We start from the raw sequence: 15,612 nt of genomic DNA on the forward strand, positions 1-15,612 counted from the left end.
TCTCCCTCTCTGGTCTCAGCTGTCCTGTTGTTTAATGGAAGAGTTCTATTAGTCTTTTTCTCATGGTTCTTTTCACTCCACTGTTGTGTCTCGTTCGCAGCTGTAACCTGTTTCCAGTATGCAGTACGTGCTTAACCAATGTTTACTAATGACTGCCTCTCTTGCTCCAGGAGCCGATCAAGAAGAAAGAAACTGAGGTGTACATAGATGGGCCTCAGTGGATTATTTGGGTGGGGCAGTGTAGGCTCCTAGCAGGGTAAGCATCCTCTGCCCCTCCCAGAGGGACCAGGCAGGGGGAGGGCCCTTGGCTCTCCAGCCACAGAGGCTTGGGAATCGAGACACTTGCTCTGAGGTGCCACCAGGGGGCAGCAGACACCACAAAGCGGGAGCACGAAGCCAGCATCAGGTCCAAAGTCCGCTACAGTCTACACTGTGCTGTGCTACACAGTGCTGGGTGCAGGGATGCAAGTTGGTCCCTGGCTGCAAAAAACCCTCAGACTGATAGGAAGTACAGACATGTCAGCAGAGGCATGTGTAACATGAACAAATGCAACAAGAGAGAGAAAAATAATGACGATGTTAACTATGATGATGGCTAGATCTTCAGGGGCACCTTCGACATGCCAGGCCCTCAGGCTGAGTGCTTGCCAGTCCTATTCTCACACAAGATCTTCACACAACAATAGGAAAGGAGTACTAATACTGTGCCTATTTTAAATGTAAGACAATGGAGGCACAGAGAGGCTAAGTAACTTTTCCAAGGTCACACAGCTAATAAACAGCAGAGCCAAAATTTGCAGCCCGGCCACTCTGGCTCCACTGCACCAAGCAATATAGGTGATTATAGGGGGTCCAAGGAGGATCAGTATCCATTCCATCCGGATGGAGGTGGGGGGTTTCCTGGATGAGGTGACTTCTGAGTTGAATTGTGAATTGCCAGGGGTGAGGACGGCATTAGGGGCATAGGGAATAGCATGAGAATGGACATGGCTATAAGCATTTCATTCGAGAAGGATTGGGGGTTGGGAGGAGTCAAGACCATAAGGCCTGGAGGCCTTGTTGAGGAGCTGGGGTTTTTTAATTAAAAAATAAAATTTTAGGGGCGCCTGGGTGGCGCAGTCGGTTAAGCGTCCGACTTCAGCCAGGTCACGATCTCGCGGTCCGTGAGTTCGAGCCCCGCGTCAGGCTCTGGGCTGATGGCTCGGAGCCTGGAGCCTGTTTCCGATTCTGTGTCTCCCTCTCTCTCTGCCCCTCCCCCATTCGTGCTCTGTCTCTCTAAAAAAAAAAAATAAAATTTTATTTTATAGAGAGAGTGAAAGCAAGTAGGGGAGACGGGCAGAGGGAGAGAGAGAGAGAATCTCAAGCAGGCTCCACACGCAGTGCGAGCCCACCACAGGGACATGGGGCTCAATCCCACGACTCTGGGATCATGACCTGAGCTGAAACCAAGAACTGGAGGCTCAATCAACTGAGCCACCCAGGCACCCTGAGGATCTGGGATTTTTATCTTGAGGGCAATGGGGAGGAGCTGTGGAAGTGACATGACCCTGTGTATGCTCCAGAAAGATCTCTCTGGCCTCTGGGTGGAGAATGGGCTGCAGTGGGACCTAGAATATCACTGGCAAGACCAGTGAAGAGGCTAATGAAACAGTCCCAGCAAGTGATGATGGTGGCAGTCCAGGACAGCCTCTCACCCCGCCTGGGTGTCGGGCAGCATCTTCGACAGGTTCCCAGTCCTGAGCTGGTGGGTTCGGGGAGGGGGAGGGGGGTGGGTGCAGAGAGGGAGTTCTGTCTCAGACACACTGACTCTTCGATGTCAGTGCGGGACCCTGGTGGACATTCCCAGCCAGCAGCTGGCTTATGGCTCCATAACTCTCGAGAGAGGTGTGGCCCGGAGAAGGGATGTTTTGGCTGTTGTTGGAACTTCCAGGAGTGGACCAACTCACCTAAGAAACATCAGACTAAAGTCAGAGGGCCTGGGGGGGCACCCTGCGTTTGAGGGGCTGATGGAGAATGTACACTCTGGTAGGCTAAATGAGGGTCTCCCAGAGGCACTCACGTCCCAGTCCCTGGGACCCGAACCGTGACTTCACACAGCAAAGGGGACTTTGCAGATGTGATTAAGTTAGGGGTCTTGAGATCCTGGGTTCTGTGGTGGGCCCCACATCATCACAAGGATGCTTGTGAGAGGAAGTAGAAGGATCAGAGACAGAGAGGAAGATGCTATGATGCTGGGTTTGAGGATGCAGGAGGGGCCGTGAAGCAAGGAATGTGGGCGCCTCCAGAAGCTCGAGAAGGTAAGGAAATGGATTCTCCCTGGAGCCTCTAGAGGACACACAGCCCTGCTGACACCTTGACTCTAGCCCAGTGAGGCTGACTGTGGCCTTTGGGACTGTGAGAGAATAAACTGTGTTGTTTTTAGCCACAGAGTCTGTGGCCGAACAGTAGCACGAGGAGGCTAATATAGGGCCCTGGGAAAGTGCAGAAGGTGCAGTCTGGGGGGTAGGAGGAAGGCAGGAAAACAGGGTCTCCTTGGGAACTAGAAAGTGGAGGAGGTGCAGGAAGGAGGGTGAGCTTAGAGCGTTGTTCTTGACAAGCTCCTGTGTGATTACTGGTCACTGTGTCTCCTCAAAGTTGAGGACATCCGGACAATCCAGACCAGTGCTGCAGCAGTCACTGGGTGTCTCCTACGGCGTCTCACTTGTCACCTTGCAATGTGGCCAGTGAGGCTGAAGAACTGAAGCTGTAGTTTTATTTAACTTTAAACAATTTCAATGGATATAGTCACACATGGCTGGTGGCTGCCTTACCAACCTGGACCTGCTGCTTTCCAGGCCCAGACCTTGCTTGGCGCAGGTTGGCTGGCAAAGCAGTTCTGACCTGCTCGGAATCCCCGCTGTGGTGGATGAAGGTGGACCCGGCCTTACCTCCTGCTCTGGGCAGTCCCTGCAGGCCTCAGGCCTCACCTGCTGTGGTCACACTCACCCCCTTTCTGGGACTCGATCTCTTTCTTGGCCTGTTCCAGGATGCTCTTGATGGCGTCATCTGAGCCTGTCTCTGGTGTGCGGATTCTTGGGGTGATACTGCCTGGGGGAGGCAAGGGGGCATCTGTCAGGGGGACCTGCATGTTGGGGGTCAGTCCCTGGAGCTGGGCAGGGTGAAGGGTTGGTCCCCTCCTCCCTCGAGGGCTCCAGGGCCAGGGCTGGGAGAGGGAGGGCCAGACCTTGAGTGCGTGTGGCAAGACCGCTGTTTAGGCAGTCTGTGTAACAAACCGGATCTACAAATGATTCTGACTTGAAATAGTATTAGTATTAATATTAATAATAATATGATAACAATGATGGCTGCCACCACCATAGCTAACAGTTCTCAAACAGTTCCGATGTTCCAGGTGCTGTACTAAGTAGCTTATACTCATTTAACCCTCATAGGAGGCTGGCAGATGGGGACAGATGGGGATACTGAGGCATGTCACTCAGTGGGTGAATGGCAGAGCTGGAACTCAAAACTCAGGTGTTTATGAGGTCAAAGCCTGGGCCATTCACATGGATTACCCTAAAAATCAAGTCTGGCAAGGTTGGTAGGAACCCAGGCCATCTCATGGATGGGTGAACTGAGGCTTGGAGGTCTTCAGGAAATACCTGCCAGGGCAGCTCCCGGGCCCAGCCTTGTCCCCACAATGATCAGCCTGAGCTGTCCCATTAGGCCCATGTGGGGAGCAAGAGGTAGCCAAAGGCCCCAGGAAGGAGGGACGAGGATACATTTCATTATTTTACAAAGGGGGAGGCTGAGGCACAGAGAGGCAAAGTCACTTGCCCCAGGTGACAAAGCTGGGAGGTGGCAGAACTAGGCTATGACCCCAGAGCCTGTGTTCTCAGCCCCCAGCCAGCCTTTTGCCCTGGGCTTGGCTGGGGAGGCTGGGGCCGAGCCCCTCACCTCGGGATGGGCCCTCACCTCTCTGCCGCACCTGGATGGTCCTCAGAGCCAGCACGTTCTGCTCATCCGACAGGAACTGCTTCATCTTGATGAAGGGCTCCTTGCCCTTCACTGTGAGCTTGCGCCAGGGCTTGGGCCGGGCCAGGATCTCGCTGACCGAGCCCTGTGACAGCCCCAGCACATAGTGGCCAAACACCCGCTGCCCAATGTTGTGTTTGAGCAGCTGTTCCTTCACCTGGAATGCAATCTCCGCCGTGTCGAGCTGCTCCTCCTCGGTTCCGGCCCCTGCCCCAGCTGTGCTGCCCCCACCCCCATCTACAGGCTCGGGGGCCCCGGGTGGCTCAGGGCCAGGAGCTGGGGTGGCAGGGGCCGTGGGCGGCTTGGTGCCATAGAAGGCTGGGGGGAACACCAGCAGGCCACCCGCCTCCCCCTTGAAGGTGGCCGGGGGCATCATATGTTTGGACAGCAGTGTGTCCCCTGCCAGTCTGTCCCCAGAAGCCAGGCTGGGGAAGGGGGACAATGAGAAAGTCCTTGGGCCATCGGGGCCCAGGCCAGGGCCCAGCAGGGGCTGCCCAGGGCTGGGGGACAGGGGGTCTTCAGGCCCTGGCGGTGGCGGGAGCTGTGGAGGCGATGGGTAGGACTGCTCTGTGCCCAGGGAGTCCTTGATGGAATCATCCTCTGAAGGGTCCTCCTCTAGAATGCCAAGAGAGACAGATGGAGGAAAAGAGGAGAGACAGAGAGAAAGACAGAAGTGGACAGTGATGGGGGTGGGGAGAAAGAGAGAGAGAGAAAGAGAGAGGGACAGAGAGAGAGAGGGAGAGAGACAAAGAAAGAAATCATGAGAGTGACGCCCAGAGAGTGACACCAGAGAAACAGAGATAGGGAAACAGACAGAAATAAGAGAGATGCACAGGGGAGATGGGATGCACAGGGGAGGGAAATAAGAGGGATGCGCAGGGGAGACACGGAGAGAGGCAGTGAGGCAGAGCCAGCGTGAAAGGCAGAAAGAGACAGAAAGGCACAGAGACAGAGATAGAAAGTGGGAGGCAGAGAGACAGTGTAAGACAGAAAGACACACACATGAGGGAGAAATTCAGGGGCAGGACGAGGGGAGAGAGGGCAGCAGGGTGGGGGAGAGAAGTGTTATAGGCATCCAGCAGTACTAAAAGCTACCCTTCTGATTCTGAAATCCCTACCTGTGCAGGCCTGGCCCACATTCCAGTTCTGGGCAGCCACCCCCACCCCATCAAGAACACTCATTGAGCACTTGTTACGTGCTAGCACCTGGCCCCGAGGTGGGGAGCTCAGATCAATGCCCACCTCAGCAGGATGCCCGTTCCTGGTGCCTGCCTTCCAGCCCTCCTCGTCCTAGGCATCCCATGTGTTTGCACTCCCCATGTGAACAGCACCCACAAAGTGGATCCATTATTGACCCCATTTTATAGATGAGGAAACAGAGGCAGCACAGAGAGTCTTGGCCGGGGCCACATGGCGACAAAGTCATGGAGCCACTGTGTGGGGAGAAGAGCTGAGGAGGTGATCTGGGGAGACAGCAATGTCTACAGGCCATTTCCAGCAGCCTGCTGTGGGGGGTGCAATGTGAATGCCCTCCTTGTGCCCTGTGACCTCTTCCTGCTGCTCACTAAGGATCGGGGATGAGTTGGAGCATTTTGGAGGGCCTTGGGAGGGCCCGGGTGAGCTGTGTGAGGAAGGCAAGTGTGGACACTGTGCGGGACACTGCCAGCTGGCTTGGCCATGGAGAGCACCCAGCTCAGCACCGGGCACACAGCGGGTGCTCGATCAATGTGCACCCTTTTCTCCATCACTCTCCTGCTTGCATGGGAGGCAGTGGAGAAGGCCAGAGGCCCACAAACAGCCCCCACCCCGGCCCCTTGGCCCCAAGAGCATCCTGCCTCCCCTACCAGGGCTGGTCAGAAGACCAGGCTTTTCCAGAAGGAATTTCTGCGTGGGGAAGAAGGCCTCCTTTGCCATGAGCAACGAGTCTTCGGGCTTGGACATGCCCTGAGGAGACAAGAAGCTGGGCTGAGAGGGCATGGTGGGCAGACGGCTCTCAAGGTCAGCTTGCAACGCGGGGACAGTGGCGGGAACACTCACCTGCGGGAGGCTGCAGGTGCTAGAGGCCAGCTTCATGGCTTTCAGGATGCTGCCAGAGAAAGTGGAGAGAGTCCAAGGCCAGCCACATTCCCCGGGCTTCGGGAGAGGTCTTGAGAGATACTTCCTCTAGCTCATCTTCCCCGATTGAGAACAACTGCCCCACCCCGTGGACCCTACATAACACTGGACTCAGGGCAACGACAGGCCTTGAGTAGCAGGCCTGTGAACCGGTTCCATCGATACCTGGAGGGGTGTTGCGTTAACCCACTCCCACACTCGCGGGCCCCAGCCAACCTGATCACAAGGCACTGATCACAGCACTGACCACAAGGCTACCCTGCATGCTCTCCAATAGGTGGCTCTTGATGGCAAAGGGCCATGCATGGTTAGGTTTTGATACCCAAGGTGCCATGGAGAGGAGACAAGGGCATCACAAAATGGGATGTGGTGGGAGGAGGAAGATCATGCACTTTGCCAAGGGCCCCGCATTGCCAAGGAAGAGGGCTGGGGGTTCTGTGGAGCCCCCCTCTGCTGAGTACCTCAGCTCTGTTTTAATTTCTTCATAGTCAGACTGTGCCTGGAGCTTCTCTTCCAGCTTCTAGAGGAGAAAATAAAGATGGTTCAAGGCTGGTCCGCGTCGTTCTGTCTGGGGATGCCCTGCCTAGATCCTGTCTGCACACCTCCTCTCCCAAGGGCTACCTCTATGGCTTCGGACTTGGCCGTGAGCTGCCGCTCCAGGTCCGCAATCTGGTTGGCAGAGGTCTCCTCCAGTTCCTGCAGAGAATTCTGGAGGTGCTGCACATCCTTCAGCAGCCGCAGGATCTCCCGATCCTTGGAGGCCAGGGCAGCCTCAAGCCGGGGGCCTGAGCACAGCGCGAAGTTCACCTTATCCTGAGGACAGAGTGGGGCTTTGAGGGGCTGGGAGGTGTGGGGCAGGGGGCTGCAGGGCTCCACCCCTGAATCCCAAACAGAATGGGAAATCCATCTATGGCATGGCCCCCATGCCGTGCACCCCAGAGTGACTCAGCTCCTCCTTACAGGCTCCGGCTTTCCTCTTCTTACCTCTGAGCCTTTGCTCAGGCCAGTCCTACCAGCCTGGATGATTTCCCTCTATTATTCAAACTGAGGGGGAATGGGCAGAGGAGGTTTTCTGGAGAAAGATGGGTCCAAACTGTGATGAAGTTTAAGAACAAGTTAGTGATTTGGAAAATCGCTTGGTAGCATTCACCAAGGGCAGACGTGTTTCTGCTTGGTATGTGTAGGGAAAAGCAGCCATCTATGCACCAAGATACACATGTGAACACCAAGATGAATATTCATAGCAATTCTCTCTGTAACAGCCCCAAATTGGGCTCCAAATGCCTCCAAGTGCCCTCCAACCAGAGAATGGATGAACAGGTTGTGGTACATCCACACAATGGAACACTATACAGCATTGAAAATGGATAATCTACAACTACTAACACCGGCATGAATCACTCTCTCGGATATACTATGAAGTGAAAGAAGCTAGACACAAAAGTGTGTGTGTGTGTGTGTGTGTGTGTGTGTGTGTGTTCCAATTAAGATCAGGTAATGAAAACAGGCACACCCCAGCTGTGCTGTTATAAGTCAGGAGAGTGGTTCCCCTTGGGGAGTAGCCCCCGAATAGGAACACAGGTGGGCATTGTTCTGGGTGTTGGGAATATTCTACTTATTGAACTGGTTGCTGGTTACAGTATCTCTGAAAAACTCAACATGCTATACACTTACGATAAGCTGATAAGCACATTTTTTCTTATATATATTATACTTCAGAAAACATTTGTTAAAAAGGAACGAAAAAAAAGGGCAATACCCGGTGAGGAAGTGGTAGGGATTGGGTATTCCCAGCAGAGGTTACCTCACAGATAAAGGTTTAGGTTTCTACACTGGGCACAGTTCCTATCCCAGCGAGATGTTTCCCCTCCATTCCAGGCAGACCCTCAGGGTTAGATGTGAGACCTTGTAGCTACTGCCCTCAGCCCCAAGCCCCATGACTCCTCCAGATTTTAGGAAATGGCCCCTTTGTCCTGGAAAAAGACAATGGAGGTTGATGCTTGGGAGGGCCTGAAGTCGGGCTGGTCCTGAGCTCAGTTACAAATGAATCTAAGAAGCGTCAGAAAAAACAAAACAAAACAGAAAACACAACCTACCACTACCAATACTGGCTATTCTTCCAGGGAGATAAATGCCAATTAAAACAGGAAGCGGATGCCATTAACACATTAAATTAATTAGCATCGAGCGCCACTGTTGTGCTCAGAAAAACTCACCCTCCAAACCGGCAAAATTCCCTATGGCTGATTAGCACAGGCATTTGCTGGGTTCCACGGGGGTTAATTAAGAACCACTGGCAAATTCGTTCTGAGGTGTCCTCATGAGCTCTCTTGCCTTCAGCCTCTCTTGTGCTCACTCTTTGCGTTGTACAGATATACAGGCACATTGCCATATACACACTGCCTCCTGGGACACAGACACAGGGGGACACACCTACAGACACAGCACACACTGACACAAGGACCTGCTGGAGTCCTCCTGCTGACATGCAGACACACAGAAATACCCAGGTATTAAAGAGATATACTCAGATGGACATGTCACTGTGACACACAGAGACACGTATGTGCTCAGAGATCACATGAGCCATGGGCAAAAACACCTCAGACACACCCCAAACCTACTACTACTACTACGAATAGTATCATCAAATATCCACTGAGCCGAGACTAGAGGGTAAGCACTGTTTTAGGTACTTTACATGTAATCCTCCCAATGGCTCTACAAGGCAGGTCCAGGTCTTACTTGTACAGATGAGGAAACCGAGGCACAGTCAGATTAAGGATACAGTTATTTGCCCAAAGGCCACCAACAGACACACACATTCATAGTAACACATGTTCATGGAGACATATTCCAATCTTTAAACAGAAAGACAGACACAGGCACACCGGTCTATGTACCAGGGTGTCGGCTGAAGTGAAAACCATGCTGGCCATTTCAGGTTCATGGGTGGAGACTGCAAATCACCCTGGAGCAGCCCCGTTATTATGTGAGGAAGTGGGAATCTAGTCCCTTGGTATGCAGAGATCTGGAAAGAAGGTGGACCAGCTTACAGAAGAAACCCGAGGCTTTCTGGGAGAGGAGCAATGGAGATTCTTTTTTTTTTTTTTTAATGTAGGCTCCATGCCCAACATAGGGCTTGAACTCACTACCCTGAGATCAAGAGGTGCTCTACTGACTGAGCCAGTCAGGTGTCTTGAAATGGAGACCTTAACACATGACAGAAGGGTAGGTTGGGGTGGCTCTGAATGATATCTCTATGACCCCAGGACCCCAGAGGGGCACCAACCAGGAGGAAAGAAAAAGATGCACTAACTAAGCAGGCTTAACACAGGAACCTCAAGGTTGACGACTAAAGACTGGTTCTTTGTAGCACGTGGCTGTCTGGGAAGCCCTACTGGAATCACGTTTTGGGAACTAAGGGCTGACGGGAGTGTCAGTCTCCCATCTCGGTTAAGCGGTCCCACTGCGGTCTGGCAGGAATTGAGAACCAGTGGTCAGTGGCGACACCTGGTGGCAACCGCCAAACCGCACCGCCACTCTACAGCTCCAATTACCTCCCTCCCACCCATTCTTGCCAGGCATCTGGCAATAGAAATGGTCCTCTTTGGCCTGAGTAAGTTGCTGGCATTTTTGGACAATTTGGAGTAAAGAACGGCCTCCAGAGGAGGATGCTGGACTTCCTATTAATCACATATGGAAGCCCGAGCCTGAAGAGAGCTCTGGCTGTAATTTGACCGTCGGCTGGTAAAGCAAGTCATAGTAATTATAGTAAACTATGCATTGACCTGGGCAATGCTATGCCCACTGTATCCACATACAGTCATGTGCATAATTTCACACGGATGCACATGACTGACTCACAAGACGTCATCCCATATTCATACTCACCAACACGGCGTTTCCCAACCTTTCCCTCTGACTCTCCCACCATCCTTACCCCACTGGGTCCCTGGGGGGAGCAGCAGGCCAGGCGGATAGAGCTGTTGACTGAGGCGAGTTGTTCTCGAAGGCTTTCTACCTCCCGCTGGGCAGCCTCAGCTCGCTGGGGGTGGGGGGGGGGAGAATTGGGGCAAGCGCAGTTAAGAGGTGAACAGGGCCATAGTGGATCCCACCATGGCCCTCTGCCATCACTCCGTATGCCTCAGGCAGGGCTGGGCCTTTGTCTCCAGCTCCCATGTCACCTAGCATGGAATGGGGGCAGGATGGAGGGTCCGCAGAGGTGGCTTCCGTGAGCTGTGGCAGGCCCTTGGGCAAGTCACTTCCCCTCTCTGGGTCTCAGTTTTCCTCTTGTGAAATGGGGGCAATGAAACACATCTACTGCAGAGGTGTTCCGAAATACATCTAAATCAGAATGCCAGTTTACTGAACTGGGTCTATGGTAGATCTTAACTCCTCAAAAATTTCTAAGAAAAAAGCCTGGAAGAGAGACTCCGAGTGTTAACAATGTAGCCTTGTGGCTTTAGAGAGAAATCTGTACTTTGTCACTTCCTGGTTGTGCGACCTTAGGCAAGAGACTTCATCTGCCCAGCCTCGGTTTCCCTATTTGTAAAATGGGAATGATAAAAGTAACTACCTTCTAGGGTTGTTTTGCAAAGTAAGTGATCTGGTAAAATACAGCTCATTAGGTATCTTAGCCAGGTGCTTACACGTATAAATGTGTCAGTAATTGGTTAACTTTAATATAACTGGAAGAGCTGTGACTGTATTTTTTCCCTCAGCTGGTGGTGCAGGTTATACTGATTATGGTTGACTTACACGCTGACCTTGGCAATCAAGATGCTATGCCTATTATATGCACCTGGAGACCCACACACATCCATGTTCACATTTTGGTAATTTATTTTTTTAACTGATTTGTTCATTTACTTACTGGTATCCTGCCTTGTTACAGAAATGGTTCAAGACAGTTTTGTTTTGGCAAAGGTTTTGGGTGTGTGGGGCTGTAGAGAAATACTTTTATGTTTCCGCACCGTTTGGGCTTTCCAAGCAAATCTGACTGGAATTTAGGATGTGGGCAAAATGACAAGCCTGGAAATCAGCTTGTGACTGATTAGCCGGGAAGAACTGCAGAGGGATTTACCTCTCTGAAGGCATGTGTCTACATGTCAATGGCGGATGACATCCCCTGGGTTGTAAAGCTGGGTTTAAAGTTGCTAGAAACCTACCAGTCTTATCTTCCCCTGGAGAGAAGCATTCGCATTCCACATGCGAAGAACCCAGGAACCTCACCCTTCTGTTCATACTGGCACTTGGGAGGTAGTTTTCTCCCTCTCTCAGAAAGTCCCTCTCCTATAGAACGACCCAGAGTCACATGGGTGGGGGGGTTTCCTTGCCCACAGTACAAACTCTGGTGCATGCGGGGTGCTATCTGATTCTTGTCACCTCAGGGGTAAGAACTGGGGCGAACTGGCAGGGTTATTACTAGTAATATCAACCTGCTCTTCTCCAGAATCCTCTTGTTCACATTCTGGATAATATTAATACAGATTTAAAAAACCCTAATGTGATGACATTTATTTTCTTCTCCATACTTTCTATAATGAAGTTTTACTTTTAAACTCAGAAAAGAAACATTAAAAAAATTGTTTCCTATCCAAACTACTCTAAGAGCTTTGTTCTTGAGCCTACTTGACGGGCAAAGATCCGAAAGTTTGATGACACACAATACTGGCGAGCTATAAGGAAACAGGCCCTCTTTTAACTTGCTACAGTGAGTGTAAATTGGTACAATTTCACGGTGGGGGGGGGGCAGTTTGGCCACATCTGTCAAATAAAAACGCACAGATCCTCAGCCCAGTAATTCCACTTCTAAGAATTTACCCTATGTATTGGCTCACGCACGTGTGAAAAGATATCCGTGCAAGGGCGTTCACTGTGGTCCTGATGATGGTGGTAAAGGATTGGAAATACCATAAATCTTCATCAACAGGGGACTGGTTAGACCACGGTGTGGGCAAACTGCAGCCTGATGCCTGTTTTGTAAATTAAATTTTTCTAGTACACAGCCACACGCATTCACTTGCATACCGTCTGTGCTTTCACATACAGCGAAGCTGAACAGCTGTGTCAGAGACCCGCGTACCTAAACATACTTACTCTCTGACCCTTTACAGAAAGTCTGCCATCCCTGGGCTGGGAGACAGTGCGTCCATGTACTACAATACTACAGGCAGTAAAACACACGGACTACTTTTATACAGATATGGAATGAGTTCTAAGATATACACATGGAAAAAATAAGGCTCAGAAGGGTGGGTATAGTATATATTATAGTTTGTGTTTTAAAAAGGGGTAAAAGTAGATATATTCATGGGCTTGTGAATGGATCTCTAGAAGGGACCTTAGAAATAGGTAAGAGAGGCTCCCAGGGGGAGGGGAACCGGAGAGCCAAGTTGGGGAGGGAGAAGGCAGTTCAAACTTTTTGAGTTTTGAACTATGTAAATGTATTGCCTATTCAAAAACATCACCCTATGAATGCTACCCTTTTCCGAGTTTCCTCTACAGGCGGGAGCAGGGCTGCCCTTATGCCTGCACAGCCATCCTCTGGGCCTTTGCTCCTGCTGTGCCTTCTCCTGGAATGCCTTTCCTCCAGAGAACGGCTCCTGGGCTTTAGGACCCAGCTGCAAAGTGTGCTCCTCTGGGGAAATGACCACTTGCTCTGTCATCCTGCTGGCCCCTCTTGGCCATGTCCCTGGCTGCTGGCACTGCAGGGACCCGGGGGCAAGTAGAGATGTGTTGGGCCCTTGAGACTCCAGACAAGACCCCATGGCCATACCTCGCCTCCTTTCAGAGTCTTGCCAGCTTTGTCTACCAGACGGCAACACATCTGAGGCCAGAAGGCAGAGTGCAGGACCCTTTCTACATAAGTGATAACGGGGACTCGTAGAGGTTAAAGGGCTTTTAAGGACCCGGGCTGGGACTAGAAGATGGGGCCCCAAGGAAGTTTGGGTCCACCCAGTGCTCAGCTGTTGTGGCTGGGATCAAGTGAGAAGGCTGCAGGAGGCCCCCGGTGGGGAGGGAGGGAAAGAAGCCGCTAGGGCTTGTCCCTTGTCACCACCCCAGGCTCTGTGGAACATGGTTCCTCATACAATCTGGTTGGGACAGACCCACCGCCCAGCTTGGCCTGCGGGCTGGGCTCACCAGTCACTGCTCTGCTGCCTTCCTCCTGCTGTCTGGAGACACCTGGAAAATGTCACCTGCACAGCAGCCACCAGGGAAGGGCACCGGCTTTTCTCTGTAGGCAGCCTCCTGGCCTTTACCCAGGTTGTTCCCTGGCCTGGAATGCCATCCCTCTACATTTTCAATTTATTCGACAGGTGTCAGCAACATGGCCCTTCCTCCAGGACGTCTTCTTCCCTGACTCTTGTGTCTGGTCAGGTGCCCCTTCCCTGACTGTTGCTGCCTGAGTCACCCTATTTCTGAGTGTTCTGCCAGCATCCCCCCTCCTTCTTCTGGGAGCTCAGGGTCTCAAACATCTCCCAGCCCTAGCACTCAGCATGGCACACGGTTCGATAAGTATCGATTGGGTTCAGTCCCTTCCCCCCTTGGCCCGAGACCCCCACCCTGGCACATGTCTTCTCACCTGATTAGCCTTCTCCAAGTTGGTCATGATCAGGCCGACTTCATCTGCCCTGAGACAGAAAGATAAGACCCTGAGAAGGGCTTCTGGCAGCCACCAGGCTGATAACCCCAGCCCCTGCCCGAACCTAAGGGTCTTGCAATGGAAGGCTGAGGAGGCTGCCCCCTACCCTTCCTACTGGAGAGAAACCAGGCTGGGAGGAAAAGAGCTCAGGCTCTGGGGGAAGGGGAACAGGGCCTCAGCACTGCGCCCCTTCCGGGCAGCCTGGCCTCCCGCCTCCCCCAGGGGTCCATTCTCCTAAGCTGTCCACAGAGCTACCAGGTGTTTGCCCCTGCTGTGCCTTCTACCCAGGATCCCCTTCCTTAAGAGAACAGGACCCTGAGCTTTAAAGCCCAGCTCTGGGGCACCTGGGAGGCTCAGCCAGTTAAGCATCTGACTTCAGCTCAGGTCACGATCTCACAGTTCATGAGTTTGAGCCCTGCATCGGGCTCTCCGCTGTCAGCACAAAGCTGACACTTCGGATCATCTGTGTCCTTCTTTCTCTGCCTTTTCCCTGCTCACACACGAGCTCTCTCTCTAAGATAAAACATTAAAAAAAAAAAAAAAAAGATGGGAATGCAAGCTGGTGCAGCCACTCTGGAAAACAGTATGGAGGTTCCTCAAAAAACTAAAAATACAACTACCCCACGACCCAGCAAGTGCATTACTAGGCATTTATCCAAGGGATACAGGTGTGCTGTTTTGAAGGGACACAGGCACCCCCATGTTTATAGCAGCACTATCAATAATAGCCAAAGTATGGAAAGAGCCCAAATGTCCATCGACGGATGAATGGGTAAAAAAGATGTGGTATATATATACAATGGAGTATTACTCAGCAATCAAAAAGAATGGAATCTTGCCATTGGCAACTATGTGGGTGGAACTGGAGGGTATTATGCTAAGTGAAATTAGTCAGAGAAAGACAAATATCATATGATTTCATTCATATGAGGACTTTGAGACAAAACAGGTGAACATAAGGGAAGGGAAACAAAAATAATATAAAAACAGGGAGGGGGACAAAACAGAAGAGACTCTTAAATATAGAGAACAAACTGAGGGTTGGTGGAGGGGTTGTGGGAGGGGATGGGCTAAATGGGGAAGGGGCATTAAGGAACCTAGTCTTGAAATCATTGTTGCACTATATGCTAACTAATTTGGATGTAAATTAAAAAAAATTAAAATTAAAGAAAAAAAAAAGCACGTACTGGCTAATGCAGCAATATTTCCAAGGGTATAAAACACTGCAAAAAGTTTTATGCCACCAGGAAGCCACAGTAATCCAGTTTCAAGGATAGAGAAGAAAATGTCCTGCAGGAGGCGTATGACAAACCACCACTTCAAACTGGTGTGGAAACGAAGGGACCAGGCATCCAGGATCTGCAAGGTCATTGCTGTGCTGGCACCGGCGCCCGGCCCCTGCTTGATGCCTGCCCCCCTCCCACCACCGTGCCCTCCAGCCTTTTGTATTAAAATTGGTGGAAGTAGAAAAAAAAAAAAGAAAAGAAAATTTTAAAACCTAGCTCTAAAGTGTCCTCCTGGGAGGCCTCTCTCAACTTACCCCCAGGGTGGTCATTTGTTTATTTCCTGCCCTCCAACCCCCAGATTGCCAGCATCGAGGGGGCCAGGTCAGGCCTCATCCACCTCGGCTGCCTCTCTGCTGAGTGTGGGGTGGGGGACACAGGAGGCCTGCGGGGAGTATCTGGTGACTCTAAGCCGCGCATGTGCTTTAGGCATGTTCGGGGCCTTCTTCCGTGCAAGCTGTCCCCCTGCCGCCAGCACTCAACCCGGCATTGCATTCTTCACGTGGTCATCTCCTTCTCGTTTTTGGGTTGCATTCTGAAGGTCATCTCCTT

The 15,612-nt window shown here is 51.7% G+C and overlaps 1 protein-coding gene across 4 annotated transcripts in view; it reads right to left on the minus strand.

The window, feature by feature from the left end:
• The window catches only part of CUX2 (cut like homeobox 2), a 283,634-nt gene that overhangs the window by 20,087 nt on the left and 247,935 nt on the right, over nt 1-15,612 (minus strand). For 3 of the 4 annotated variants that reach the window (XM_049619320.1, XM_049619321.1, XM_049619318.1), the window contains exons 9-16: nt 13,718-13,766; nt 10,073-10,177; nt 6,751-6,942; nt 6,591-6,649; nt 6,052-6,100; nt 5,859-5,979; nt 3,955-4,629; nt 2,986-3,087 (exon numbers count right to left, since the gene is read on the minus strand). In XM_049619320.1, the coding sequence (XP_049475277.1) occupies nt 2,986-3,087; nt 3,955-4,629; nt 5,859-5,979; nt 6,052-6,100; nt 6,591-6,649; nt 6,751-6,942; nt 10,073-10,177; nt 13,718-13,766 (1,352 nt within the window). The remainder of the gene's footprint in view (nt 1-2,985; nt 3,088-3,954; nt 4,630-5,858; nt 5,980-6,051; nt 6,101-6,590; nt 6,650-6,750; nt 6,943-10,072; nt 10,178-13,717; nt 13,767-15,612) is intronic. The other variant, XM_049619319.1, reaches the window with a different exon arrangement.

Source organism: Panthera uncia, assembly GCF_023721935.1.
Source record: "Panthera uncia isolate 11264 chromosome D3 unlocalized genomic scaffold, Puncia_PCG_1.0 HiC_scaffold_8, whole genome shotgun sequence".
In the NCBI taxonomy this organism is placed as follows: domain Eukaryota; kingdom Metazoa; phylum Chordata; class Mammalia; order Carnivora; family Felidae; genus Panthera; species Panthera uncia.